This window comes from Lepidothrix coronata, unplaced genomic scaffold, assembly GCF_001604755.1.
Source record: "Lepidothrix coronata isolate B3197 unplaced genomic scaffold, Lepidothrix_coronata-1.0 Scaffold94, whole genome shotgun sequence".
Lineage (NCBI taxonomy): Eukaryota > Metazoa > Chordata > Aves > Passeriformes > Pipridae > Lepidothrix > Lepidothrix coronata.
Genome location: NW_016690274.1, coordinates 1802797 through 1817053, shown reverse-complemented (window position 1 = coordinate 1817053; position 14257 = coordinate 1802797). Strand labels below are relative to the sequence as shown.

General features: G+C 34.4%; 1 protein-coding gene across 9 annotated transcripts in view; it reads right to left on the bottom strand.

Annotated features, from left to right (window-relative positions):
* Window positions 1-14257, bottom strand: part of SYNE1 (spectrin repeat containing nuclear envelope protein 1) — a 306473-nt gene that overhangs the window by 209090 nt on the left and 83126 nt on the right. For all 9 annotated transcript variants that reach the window (XR_001875992.1, XR_001875991.1, XR_001875994.1 and 6 more), the window contains 9 exons: window positions 13404-13500; window positions 11659-11861; window positions 8081-8245; window positions 6456-6608; window positions 5857-6000; window positions 5357-5530; window positions 3524-3682; window positions 1355-1519; window positions 636-770 (listed from right to left, as the gene is read on the bottom strand). Coding sequence is in view for 1 of the 9 variants with exons in the window: in XM_017821972.1 (XP_017677461.1) it covers window positions 636-770; window positions 1355-1519; window positions 3524-3682; window positions 5357-5530; window positions 5857-6000; window positions 6456-6608; window positions 8081-8245; window positions 11659-11861; window positions 13404-13500 (1395 nt within the window). In the remaining 8 variants the exon portion in view is untranslated. The remainder of the gene's footprint in view (window positions 1-635; window positions 771-1354; window positions 1520-3523; window positions 3683-5356; window positions 5531-5856; window positions 6001-6455; window positions 6609-8080; window positions 8246-11658; window positions 11862-13403; window positions 13501-14257) is intronic.

Here is a 14257-nt window from a genome sequence, read left to right as displayed (position 1 = left end):
TATAAGACACACTACAGATACATCTTCATTCTTGGCAAGATATGCCAAATATTTCCTGTATAAAATAGTATTCACAATTGTTTCCAGAGGTTGCTGCTTGCCTGCTAGTGAGAGACCAGTCATACATCACTCCAGCTTTGACCAGCAACACACTGTTGCAGGCAAAAAATTCCATAGCTTATGAGCAAAGTTTGTTCAGTTTTTAGAGTCTTTGGCAGAAGACACAATTTAAACTGATAGCCTGACCTCTTACAGATTATTTTTTTTTGGTTGGTTGGGAAAGTAATTGCAATCATCCAACATCAGCATAAAGAAAAGTTAGCATATATTCTCAAGAAATATTCTTAACACAGGTATCATTACGGTTATATGTAGGGAGAAAATGAAGGTTTTATAATTAATGTCTCACATTTCTTGACTTCACTTAACCACTTTACTTAACAGAGCTTTTTCAAGAGGCTATTTGTAGGTGTAGCTGTATCTAATGTTGTAAAATATATTTTTTTTTTCTTTTTTTTTCCCAATTGTACAGGAAGACAAATAATCAACTTACTTGTTTTATTTTTCAATATGTAGGTCATGCAGAAACTTTTCAAAACTAAGATTTACAATTTCCAGAGACGACATTCACTAACCTTCCACTGCCTATGGAGTTTTCTCACAGCTTCCTGCAGGCTGTGTTGCTCTTGTTCTGGGAGGATGTCAGTAAGTTCGTCACAAGCTTTCAGAAACGCATTTAGGACTCTCTGATCCAACTGGTTAAAGAATTCCTGAAGTTGAGGCAGAAAGTGAGAAAGTGAGAAGATGAAGCTGGTTATTGATGTGGTAACCTGAAAACATAAAGTTCCTAATACACACTGTAAGTTTCAAGGTTACTTCTGTTGCATTGAAGAATTTAAATTTGAGCTAAGGAAATAACTATTTCTAGCTATTTAAAGTCCAGCAAATTAATATATTCTCATCCAGTACACTGATATGGTATTTTAACAAGAATACATTTTAAAGCTATGTGCATATGTAATGGTTATAATACAGACACAGGTATTAATCTGAAAAAAATGAGCAGTGGATGCATGAGACTGGCAAAATATAGTATTCTAACTCTCAATGATTCTACTGATAAAACCTGCCCTAATTTTTACGGGGTCTTTTCACCTTCTGGTTGCTTACATCCATCAGTAAGAGCCATGATCATTATTCCTTTTCATTTTTCAATCTTAGCATTAGTTTGACCTAATCTGTATAACTTCTACACATGCAAGAAGCTCACGTCGATTTTAGAATTAAGTAGGCTTTTCATTTGTATGTCATGCACTCAAAGATTTCCATGAGGAAGGTCAGAGAATTTACTCACGCTATGTTTTCTGAGAAGTTCTTCAGGATTTCCTTTTTCTTTTAAGCAACAATTGGCAATCTGTATTACTTTCTCCAGTTCTGCTCTAGACTCCTCAAATTTCTTCATCAAACGGCTATTTGCTTCTATGTTTTTTCTCCACTCACCAGCTTTCCTGACCATATTCTGAGTTACAAGCAAAGAAAATGAGCTGGCACTTTCACATTGATTTTTATTTGCTCTCTGGTACCATGATCTTACAAAACATGCATTTAATTTGTGTCACTCTTTTAAATATATGCTTTTCACCATGCTTCTCCCTCTCCTGCTCCCATTTTCACAATTTTTAATACTTAGGCTTGAGCTAATGTCATTTTTCAAAAAAAAATTAGTAGATATCTAATATAGATGTCTCTGATACTTTCAGAATGCCATGATTAGTGTGTTTCTTTCCTAAAGCCTGCTTTCATATGTAAAGCACCTAATTTGGCCAAAAGCTTACCATTTCATTTTTCCTAGTATCAAACTACTTCCTCCTAACGTGACTTGACATGAAGGTGGTTTGACCCATGGATCCAACCACTTCCATGCTACAGGTCTTCTGACCTGGAATAGGTTTGTAAGATTATCACACTAGAAGGTTGGATAAGTAACCAGGAAGAAAACTGCTTAAAAGAAAGACAGCAAATTTTGCAGTTTATTTGCTGAAATCTTCTTGTTTTGCAACCTTAGACACAGCTCTTCCATTATTCTGTGTTTTAGTCTGTTCCAGTGCATTGCATTATTCAGTGGTTACAATTCCATAAGGAAGTAACAAAACTTACCAGGAGAACTGAACAGTTCAGCAGTTTAACCACTGCAAGGCAGTTCCAAAACCGCTTACTATACACACACAGTTCATCATCCTCATTGATTACAAACCCCAGTGTAGTGAGTTTTGATTAGCGAGCTAATCAAATCTGTCATTCTCAACTTAAACATCTTACTAAATCTTTTTAAAGTTTCCCGATAAAAATAAATGCATAATATTAGAATTATATAGGAATATATTCTTTACATGAAAAACTTCCAGTTTCCAGTATTTTAACTCTAGGTATGTCACATTTTGTATGGTTATACCATATTTTATAGGTTTATTTTCTAACATAAAAAGAGACAAACCACTATCCAACTTTATAGGAACAGAATAATTAATGTTGAACATGGTAAATTTACCCAGCTACAACTGTATCTGATTTTTCTACTATAAGCTAAACTTAAATAATGATTTCTGTTACAAATCAAACCCCACTTATCTTTAGGTACAACCCACAAATACCATAAAAATTTTGTAATCCACCTCTCAGAGCTCTTTACTGATAAGTGATTTTCTGTAGTTTAAAATTCAGTTTAGATACCTTTATACTGAACAATAATTACCTGAAAACAAATATAATAGAATCCAATATCTGGAGATCTGACTCCAAGACAACCATAAAATCATAGAATATACTGAGTTGGAAGTGACACACAAGGATTGAGTTCAACTCCTCATTCTGCACAGGACAACCCCAAAAATCACACCATGTGTAATGGTTAATTTCATATTAGAGTGGGGCTAGATGGGGGCTGAATAGCCCTGAAAATATCAGTAATAAGTGATAATAACAACATAGAGCTCTACAGGTAAGGGGGAATATAGCCCAAAGCATACATCTTTATATTAACAAATGCAACATATTTGCAACCTTCTAGATTCACAATCCATGACATTTTCTGAGTAAATACAAGGACTAGCAACAGTAGCATGTTCAAGAATTTCCATCTTCCATGTTTTGTGTGAAGCAGGATGTATGGGAATATGGGAGCAAATAATTAGCCAAGACAATAAAATTAGGAAAAAAAATGACAGTGCAGCCTTTAACAGTAGGATTTCAGATTCCTCATTCCAAAGGAGGAATGAGGAGCCTGAGACATATGAAAGCTCTCTTAAATCCCAGCTTCCTCTGTGGTGGGCTCAGCCCTGAATAACTGCATGGAGAACATGACTGTCAGTCCCCTGACCACTTATCATCTAATACAGACAAATCCTTAATTAATAACTTGGCACCAGAGAGGAGAGCTATCCAGTATAGTAGCTATAGAGTGACAAAATGGATGGATCATATGAATAAACCTTCAAAAATATGCACCAAGGTATGATATTATTACCTGAAAAGTAATCTGAACTTGTGTAACTTTCTTCTGAAACGTTGACTGCTGGAGATGCTGTAACACTTCACTGGAAGCCACACACTGCAGGATACTCTGACTGTTTCTCTCAATCAGGGACAAATCTTTCTTGCAGTTTTCTTGGTAAGCTACCAAATCCTGAAATAAAAAAACACATATACACCCTGGCCAGGAACAAAGGAGAGAAAAGTTTGGCAAAATAACAAGGTGGTTTTGACAATATGAACAAAAGAGATGAGGTCAAAGAACCAATAAGAAACAGACTATACAAAATAGTATATGGAATAACACAGACAACACAACTTTCTCTTTGTATGGTAAGTCTGTACCCAAACAGAGCTCTAGCTATTTATAAAAAAAAGGCACAGACAGATACCCAAGCCCTTCAGATAGTTCTAGAGAATGTTGATCAATACATTATTCTGCGATTTAATGTTATGGGATTTCTATATTTATTATATAATTGGAAGCAGGAAGCAGTGAAATCAATAGACATAAGAATGACAGCTCTCAGTAGCAGGTTGAGATCTTAACCTTCCTCACCTTTCAAAAAATTAATCTTTCATGTCAGCTTTTGGAATTCAGATTTCATTACAAATCCCATTAAGTAATGAGAAAAAAAAGAGAGAAAAAAGAAAACATGCATGAAGTAGCACAGGCTTAAAAAAAATGGTTTAAAAATCCTGCAGTGAGGAAACTATTCTGCCATTGAAGGTGCACTCTATTTCTTAGAACAAATCTTGGTTTACTCTCTGATCAGGCAGAAACCAGCACTCTCCATATAAACGGTATGATTTTGGTTCCTTGCTGGCAAATAACTCCAGAAGCGACATGTCTTTTTATTATGACCCTCTGGGGCAGATTAACCTTTGAAAACAGAAGAGAGGAGTGCTCATAGGAGTTGTCCCTTAACCTGCAGTTTGGAAATGTGATTCACCCAGTGTTAATAAACAGAAGACTATTTACTTGGGAAAATAATGGACTGGCTGGATTCAAGGTCACCAGATCATTTTTACTGAAATACAATCAAAGCTTGAAGTCACTGGAAGAGAACAGCCTTCTTGTTGAATTATTGGGCCAATCTCCAGAGTCATTACAGGATTGAACTAATTTTTACATATAAACAAACATATAAATGAAATTAAATCTCTTTGTACCATTATTTTTCCTGAGGGGCTCTAAATGGCTTTGAAATACTTCAGCTTCCTATAAAAAATTCATTTATTTATATTACCTGTCAAATCCAACTCTAATGAAATGTGCACCTCAATTTTAAGAAACTATTTCTAGACTACATACCACAAACACACAATGATAAACACCAATTCCAATGCAAAATCCTTGTATTTTTATTTAACTTTCCAACTGAATTCTGACTAGCTCTGCATTTCTCCAGAGAGAAATGTTTATTGGTCAGGAAGAAAAGTAGTGCACTTCAAAGAAATCACTTCTCCAGACTTCTAAGAAATTTTCATAATTGTCCAAGAAAACCTAGAGAATTTTCCAATCATATTATTTCATCTGCTTAATTAAAAAAAAAAAAAATCAATGTTTTTTTGATACTTCAGTCCAATTTCCACTAGATTAAAAAAAAAGTCTTATATTTACTTCTTGGACTGAAATCAAGACACTAGGAGGGAACACAAGTTTCAATCTTTGTATATATGCCTAGCTGATTTTAGGATAAGGCTATATTTGTTGCCTGAATATGAAGAAGCGTTTTCTTACCTTACTGAGTTGCAATCCAAATTCCTAAGAAAGCTAATTGCAAATACTCAGAGGCAGCAGATCTTAGCAAGATCTGAAACTTACTTGGGCTTTTTGTTTAAGAACAGCTGTGGGTTGTGCTTCAGGGTCCAGGATAGAAATTATTTCATTGACTTTTTCAAGAGATTCATAAAAATGTGTGATTTGTTTCTCCAGTTCTTCCAGTGGAGACAGCAGACGCTGGCATTCATACAGCAGGGCACAGGAATACTCCTTAACCTTTTCACCATTAAAAAAAATATTGAAAAAGTTGTAAAATTCAATAAATAATAACTTCCTTTGCATGTAGGTTTATATAGTTGCTACCTAGTCTTTTTAAAGATTGATCAATCCTGATCCTGTACTACTTCTTAAAGAACAGAATATTAAATTTAAGAATGGTAATCGTAGCATCTAGGAGAAGTAACGTTCTCCACGCTGAATCACTCTGTTGTTACAACTATATATTTGTTCAAATGCATATATGTGAGCATTTATGTACAGGAGCTTACTATTTATTAGTTCAACAGTCAACAACATATGTAGTAGAGAAACTGTTCTGCAACCTTGCTCAGCTGCTCTTTGATCCGTGTCAAAGTTCCCAGCATTTCATTCACTTCCTCTTGGGAAACTTCTTTTGTAACAAGTTGCACTGTTCTTGTAACTGCTTTATACTGAGCTTCCATTGCAGGCAATTTCTGCTTAGTATTCTGAAACAAGTGGTTCAAAAAATATTTCAGCAGCATGATTTATGCATTCATGGTAGATACAAGACTGATAAAAGATATAAATTCTAATTATCAATTATTTTCATCACTGATTTTAAGTGGATACTGAGCCATGTTTCAAATGCATGAAAACTGAGCCAAAGGGTATCAGTCAATTCACCTAAATATCATTTGAAACTACACAGAAAAAAATATCTAGTTGGGCAGTATTTTTGAAATTTACTCTAAAAATGTCACTCATAGAATACAATGATTCATATTAGCTATAGCCAAAACCACACCAAAAAAAAAAGCGCGCCACTGGTAAAAACAAACAAACAAACAAACAAATTAGTAATGGAAATGTATACTAAAATAATTTTATGCTATCAGAGTTAAATAGTTACAAGTTTCTCTCTTATGAACGAGAAAGAAAGAAATGAAAGTAAGATACTTACTTCTAATTCTTGTACAAACATTTTAACATCAAGGAAGGACATTTCTACAGGGGTTGAAAATTTCCTATTGTTTCCATCAATAAAAGCTGTCAAATGAGCAACACTATCCACATATTCTTTCTTCATTTTGTCCAGTTCATCTGCTCGAGCATACTACAAAAATGTAAAGCAAAAAGGAACAATCAAAAAATAACCACCTCAAATGAGATATCTGGCAATTAAGAAATTACTTAAAGAATTAGCATGTTTTCAGTGCAATTATTTGCTGAAAAATTATATTCAATGAAATACAATTTAATGGAAACTGATCTGCTGAATTATTTAGATACTAATCATGTGCATTAATTTTGATAGCAATGATACTAAAAAGAACAGCCTGCATATACAAGTGGTCTGCCTTTTTTAAGGTTTGGATCATGTGGGGAGTGCCAGACTCTCATTTGTTTCTAACCTAGAATCAACAATTCAATTAATTTCTCATTACCTAAAATACCAATTTTGAAAATTCAACCAAGAGAACAGAACACGAAAAGCCTAGAAAAACTGAAGGATAAGGGAAATTTCAGTAACAAAATGCTGGCTGGAAGAAGGGGAAACATAGGTCTTAGAAAGTGGAAAGAGCTGTATGACAGAAATGGTGAAAAGCCAGTGAGAAAAAATATATAGCCAGCAAAAGAAAGAAGCTGTATAAGTTGGGGAAGAGGCATTTACATAAGTGAATCACACTAAATATCATCAGCAAATAAAGCTTGAGAACATTCCAGTCAACTGTTTGGAAAAGTTACAATAAAAGAGAAGCAATCATTATTTCCTTTTCCATTTAACTTGACTGAATACGAAATAATCATGCCAGTAAGGAAAACAGATCTAGTGCCTTCAAATAGGTGATTTAAAATCACCAGAAGGGGACAATATCATTAGATGCACATTGACTACAGCAAAGATATTTTCTAATGTGTTTATGAAGTGTGAAATACTCCAGTGTAATTAAGCTCACATCTTCCCTTTGCTTTTTAAAGACCAAATATAGAAACAACAATTCTTTTTTTAACAGTAGAATAGCTTTAATGAGATAAAGGGTAGGTTTTTTCGCTTACTATCAGTGCCTCCTTGTGGCAGAAGTAAAGTCTGACTAATCTGGGGAAAACATTTAGTTAATTAACTTACACTGTATCTGCTTATTGTTGCAGTACAATAATTGAATGCAACTTTCATCAAAGAGCAGTTAAAATAATAATTTTCACCATTTTCACTGTTTAGCTTTACAGAGCTTTTACAATAACAATAGCTACTAAAAATCAATCATTTTCTTTGAAGAACAGTAGAGGATATGTAAAAATAACATTCTCTGCATCAAGACAGGTGACCATAGCAAAAAACTACAGTTTATACTAGTTGAAAATGTCAAAAAATAACACTAAATAGCTGTATAACCAAAAAGATAAATAAAGAAGAGCCCCCAGTAAAATTAACTACTGTCAGGGAGTCATTTCTGATTTAAATAATTATGAACAGCTAGACACCTTATTAGGTTGTACTACAGTCCTGTTAGTAGGGCAATCTGTCCTGCTTGCATGGAAATGACAAAGTAAATATTTAAAACGAACAAGGGCAATATCACTAACCTGTTTAACTTGCATGAACAATTCTCTCCATCTTCCATTTAGTAACAGAAGCTGCTGTTTAAGATCTCTGGAAATGGTCTCATCACATGTTTCAATCAGAAAATTACCAGCATCATTCATGGCTGTGTGCTGTTGGATCCAATGAGGTAAGTGTCGGAAGAAATCCTGAAGAAGAAAATGAGAACATCTTTCCAAAATCCTTTCAATTAGTCTTTATCTTAAATCACAAAACCAAAATTAATCACCAGCTAATGGCTTGATAAAAACTCTTTGAAAAGTTATCCTCTGAAGCCCTTCACATCAAATATGCCATAACAGAATTTCAATGTCTATGGACATAACCTGTGGAAATAAAAATTACTGCCAGTTTACTTACAGCTCATTTTACTCAAGTGAGTAGTTTCAGTTAAACAAATGGAACTCCTCCTTAAGAAAAAGCTCTATCACTAAAAACACTGTTAGGGCTCATCTAATTTCTGTCTTGTGTTGAAACAACATGGGCTGTTGTAGTAACCTGAGCCATATACAGGCTGTGAACCGCATGCAGCTTCCCAGAAGACTTGTGAAGACTGATTCTTGATCACAGCTGCCTCCTATCTCAGAGCAGATGAGTGCAGATGTGAAACGAATGGTTCTCACTGATATTTTCCCCCCCTGTCCCAGTGAGACAACCTAAATAGACTGTATGCATCTTGCAGGCAGATACATGCACATAAACTGGTATAGAAGACAAGGACCAGCTCCCTCCCTTCCTTTTCTCTCTTCAAGAGGATGGGCAATACCTAAGGCAGGTTCTGTGACTCCAGCTATACCAGTAAACACCTCTGTCTCATGATTGTCCACATCTTCTCTGACATAGCTTTGGTTTGTCCCTGCTACCCTTGGTCCTCAGGACTTAGGAAGGGGCAGTGATCCATTTTGCTATCGATCCATAGACTATCGATCTACCCTATAATTTCCAAGACTGTTCATCTGCCAGTGACAGTCCCACACAATCCTTTGCTCAAGGTTGGATGTGAAAAAGTCCTATCCAACTGTATTGTTATGCAAAAACAGTTCAGATGCAACTGAAAAGGTCAAATGGATGCATACTGGCCTAATGACTTGAAGAGAGAACTGACTAGTATACATCCATTTGACTTTTCAGTTGCATCTGAAAACAATACATAGTGTTTTCAATTCCTAAAGCTGAGATCAGTAGTGTACAGGTGCTCTGCACTGATGTATCGGTGAGTAAGTTTAACCACTTCAGGAAATTGTATCTGCAGTCTGAATCTTCCACTTGCAGTGGAGCAAACACCTTGCTTTGTGCAAAACCTACCCTCTGTGAGCACATTCAAAAGAAATTAAGTCTGCTGAATCTGGCACTGGTCAGCCATTCAATGGTCAGGCTTACTAGAGGTCAAGAAGAAAAAAAGCACATGGAGTAAACTACTCACATTCTTGCCCCCACACACTTATTCCCACAAAACAATACCTTCCTCAGACTCTGCTGGGGATTCTCTACATTTCAGGAGTCAACCTAAAGCACGTGTAAAATTTAAACAAGTTTGGCAGGTACTGTGCTCAATTAAAACAATGCAGTTCTTTTTAAGGAAGTCCTACATGAGATCTACAAGCTCTCTGAAAACTTTCGGATAAAGATGTGTGAGAAAAGTGTGGGAGAGTGAAGTTACAATGAGGTTATTATGGAAAGTGCTTAAGAGGTACTGCAAGTAAACAAAGCAGTTGTAGAAGAAGCAATTTGAAAAATCCAGATTTTTTTTTTTGCAAGATCTTTGCTACAGGTTCACAGTAATGTTTCTGAAAACAAAAGCCCATGAGAAAGCCAACAGGCCACCTTATTTTCCAAAAAGAACAGTGGTTATGTGCTGGTTTTGAAATGAGAGATAATGAAAAGAAGAAGAAAGCATGACACCATGGTAAAGGGCTACTATGGCCTTTCCCTAGGATAGAATATAGTGGGTTTAAATAATACCAGTAAGGTTTGCAAATGAGAAACTCTGCATCATATTTGTATCATATCATATACTGATATATTTGTGGATTTACAGAACAAATATTTTGAGATGTTTAACAATGTTTTATGCCATATTCCAAACAATAGTTACCATATTTTACCTGCTTTTTCCGATGGCTGTAAGACTATTAATTGTACAAACCAATGTAAGAATTGCTTTTGATTCTAATAATCAAATAGTAAAACTGCTAAATTGGAACTATCTATGTGAATATTATTGTTGTGGAGTGCTATATTCAACATTAAAGGTACAAGTAACTTCTAAAATATGTATCTCAGTCTATAGGCAGATTATGGTACCACAGTAATCTTTAATAGTTTGGAGCCAATGTAATTTTAAGAAGAAATTAGCACTTTGGGAAGAATACCGCATTCACGTCTAAAGGTTTTCAACATGGCTTTTTTTATCAGAATAGTAAGAATTACTTGTTGGATATGTTAGAAATCAGAAGCAAGTATATACTCTGTGGGTATATATAACATATATATATAAGTTATATAACAATAAAGTTATAAATCTGATCAGAGAAGTAAATTTTTTGATTTTATTCATATTCATGGAAAGAGTATTTAATTTTAAACACTGCCCAGTTACTCACATAAAACATACACCACTATTTAAGACCACCTTGATCAGGTGAAATCATCCTTCCTGATCAGTAATAACTATTTGTATTCATACTATAGCAGACTATTACTTTTCACAGGTTTATTTTTATTTTAAAAGTGTATTCCATTATTTTACATCAGTTTAAACTAACAAACTTTAACAAAAATTATACTTTTCCTTTATACAGCTTGAAATGCTCATTCCTGACCTGATGTCAATTTGTCATCTTACAACCTACAAAACCCCTATTTTCGTGTTAAGAGCAATATATCTGCTATATTGGGATTGAGTGCAAATTTAGCACCTATTAAATGCAGGACTATTCAAGTCAATCCGGGCCATTATTGAAGGTTCACAAATTTAAATCTTAGTGCTTCAGTACTCTACAAAAAAAGAAAATAGAAAAAATATCTTTATAACCACAGGTTCCCAAAACAACTTGTCTAAAGATTTTTAAAATGCCGGGGAAATAGGTAAGGAAAAATTACTTACCCATCAAACGTAACAATACATATTAATATTACTGCAAGGCAACGAATGTTGAAATCTGTCATCTACATGGTAGAAAAACCAGTGGAAAAAATAATTTTCTTCAAGTGTCTTTATAGGTAGGCCATGACTATGCACTTTGATGTTAAGAGCTGTATTTGCCTTTAAGTGAATCATGTAACATTCTTATCTCTGAGCAATATTGCTGCCCTATATTCATGTCAAAGATGACTCTAACCATGTTATCACAGATGATGTTTTCCTTCATTGTGTGTATATATACGTAGATCCCATACAAGCAAACATTGACATACCTATGATGAATGAAGACAGTATAGAAAATCTGAAAAAATCTCTTGCTCTTGCATGACATTTCACAAAACAAGCTAAGCAAATGCAAAAACACATCCCACTTCCTAATTTACAAAATAACCAGATACATATGCTATCAGTGCATACCTTTTTAGAATGTTCAGGCTGATTCAGCATTTTTTCAGCATCTTCCAGCCAAGCTTGCAGACCTGCCACAGTGCTGCTGTATCTGTCCCAATTAGCAATTACTTCTTCCAACATGCTTCTTACACTTCTCACCTCTACTGAGAGGTTCCTCCACTGAGCTGTCGTATCACTCATGAATTTCATCACATTCTCAACTTCTTCCACTGAGATACAGGAAAGACATTGATTATTTTGGTTATTATTATTTCTGTAAAGCTTAACTTCATGTTATGATTGCCCATTCTCATCAGAGAATTATATTTTATTGTAACTTCTGATTTAGTAGGCTTTTATATACTTATGTTCACTTCACAGTCCAATTTCAGTACAAAATCATGACTGAGAAATTAAACCTGTGAATTAAAGACTGAGAAAAGTACATAAAATGAATGCTAAATTAAAACAGGCACACTACATATTCCATGTGGTGTTCATTTCAAATCCACAAGAAAATAAATCAGGGGATAAACTTATCTTAAAGAGGCATAAAATAAGAGATGTATTATATAAAAATGCATATTATATTTGCATTGAAAAGTATGGAATGAGATTCTGATCATTTTTCCATTAACTTTGAAATTAAACTGCTGATGATTTTTGCCATTTAATATTTTCCACAATTATTTAATTTTTAATATTTTCCTTGCAATAAAGGAACAAGTGTGTCCTCATTTCAGAAGAAAAAAAAACAGAGAAGAAAAAGGACCAAGGAAATGCTGAGACTTCATAAAATACACAGAATATAGATATTTTAAACAGTTTTTAGCTAAGGTGTCCTCTAATTTCCACTGCTATTGCTGAATTCATATATGTGAGTACTTGTCCTTTAGAAAGCAATTTGTTATTGGATTTTATTAATAGCATTGAATAAATCTGTGACTCTTATTCCTTGTAAGAATATCTTGTAAAAAATATTTACTTTTGTAAAATTTGGGTATCACTATCAACTTAAATTTCTCAACAAACAAAGGTATCCATTTTCTGTCCCCTTTAGAAGCTGCAGCAATCCTCCACAGACATTACTGTCAGCAGAGATTAAAGTGACCTCGTGTCTGTAATTATATAGGTCAAATATTGCCCTCAAATTCTCACTGAACTCAGCAATGTTCAGGAATGACACAAGGCAGCTGTTGAATCAGCTACACATTTTTATCATGTATATCCATACTTCAACTACCATTTGAGTTCCTCTTATAGGTTTTCAAAGTTAATGAAGAACCTTCAATACATCAAAGGATAATTTTGCAACTATAATGATACTGGGATCAACTCTCTATTTGTCTTTTTCTAGTAAATGAAGCCAAGCCAGGGAGCATTTCCAGGCACCAGAACATGATTTTCCCTACTCCTAATTTGGTCTCTGGCACACTTTTGGCCCAAATCAACAACACTGAAACAATCCAAAAGTTAGCATGGATGATAGACTTCTCCCATGAGGAAGTCAGAACAAGATCACCCTCTGGAGATTCAGAAATCTGCAGGAGGAAATCTAACAGGAGGAGGGCAGGCTGCTCTGGACCAGGTGACACGTTATAGAATATGTGAAATTGCTACCAGAGGCTGTAGTCTCTGGTGACCTGCAGCTGCTGTTGCTGAACAGCTCTGCTGCATGGACGAAACAAGTATTAGGAGACCTTTTTAGAGGACACTTATACCTAAAGAGATTAAAATGCTGTTGCAGTGACGAAAGAAATATAGACATTTACCTGAGCCATTTGCTTTGGCATACATTTCAGCTGCTCTTTTCAAGATCTGGTAAGTAACTTCGTACTGCTCAAAGAACTTACTATTTTCAATAACAGACTGAAAAGAAAAAAAATACAACAGACAAAATAAAGGTAGGTATTAAGAATAAGGATAATTTCCATGAAATTACATCAGGATAGTGATGACAACTTCTAACTTCTTTATTTCTCCATTCATCTTTTCATCACTATAAAATAATATTTAAATTATCATAATTATAAAATAGTATACAAATTTCACCTTTTCAAATTAATGCTACAAATACAGATTTATTTACTTTTCACACAGAAAGTAAAGGCTTCTTAGGCTGCTAATTGCTGACTTGCTGAAACTCACCAGCATGTGGTAGCTAGAATGTGCAGAAACTGAGTAATTAACTTACAAGTTATATAATGAGAACTGTTTTATTCTGAAATGTAAGTGGAATAATTTTAATAGAAGAGAAAATTTCCTTCATATAGGTCACCACAAAAATCAAACCCAGTTAAAGTTTAAAAACTGTTCTTGTATTAAGCCTTTGCAGAAAGACGGGTTACACTTTAAAAGATAAAAAACATTTGCCTTATCCTTCAGTTTTTCTTTACCTCCTTTGCAACTGGCAAAAATAAGATCATGGAAACCCTGCACAGAGAGATGCTGTTTGTCCAAAGCGTGACACAGTGTTTTTCCTTTCTGAGTAATGGTTTAGCTGTGTAATGTGTTATAGTGTGATGAATAAATTATCTGAAAAAATTTTGGTCAAAAAGTTATGCCTATGATATTTATGCCTCTTTATTCCTCATGGTAAATGACACTGACCTTTTTTAACTTCTTT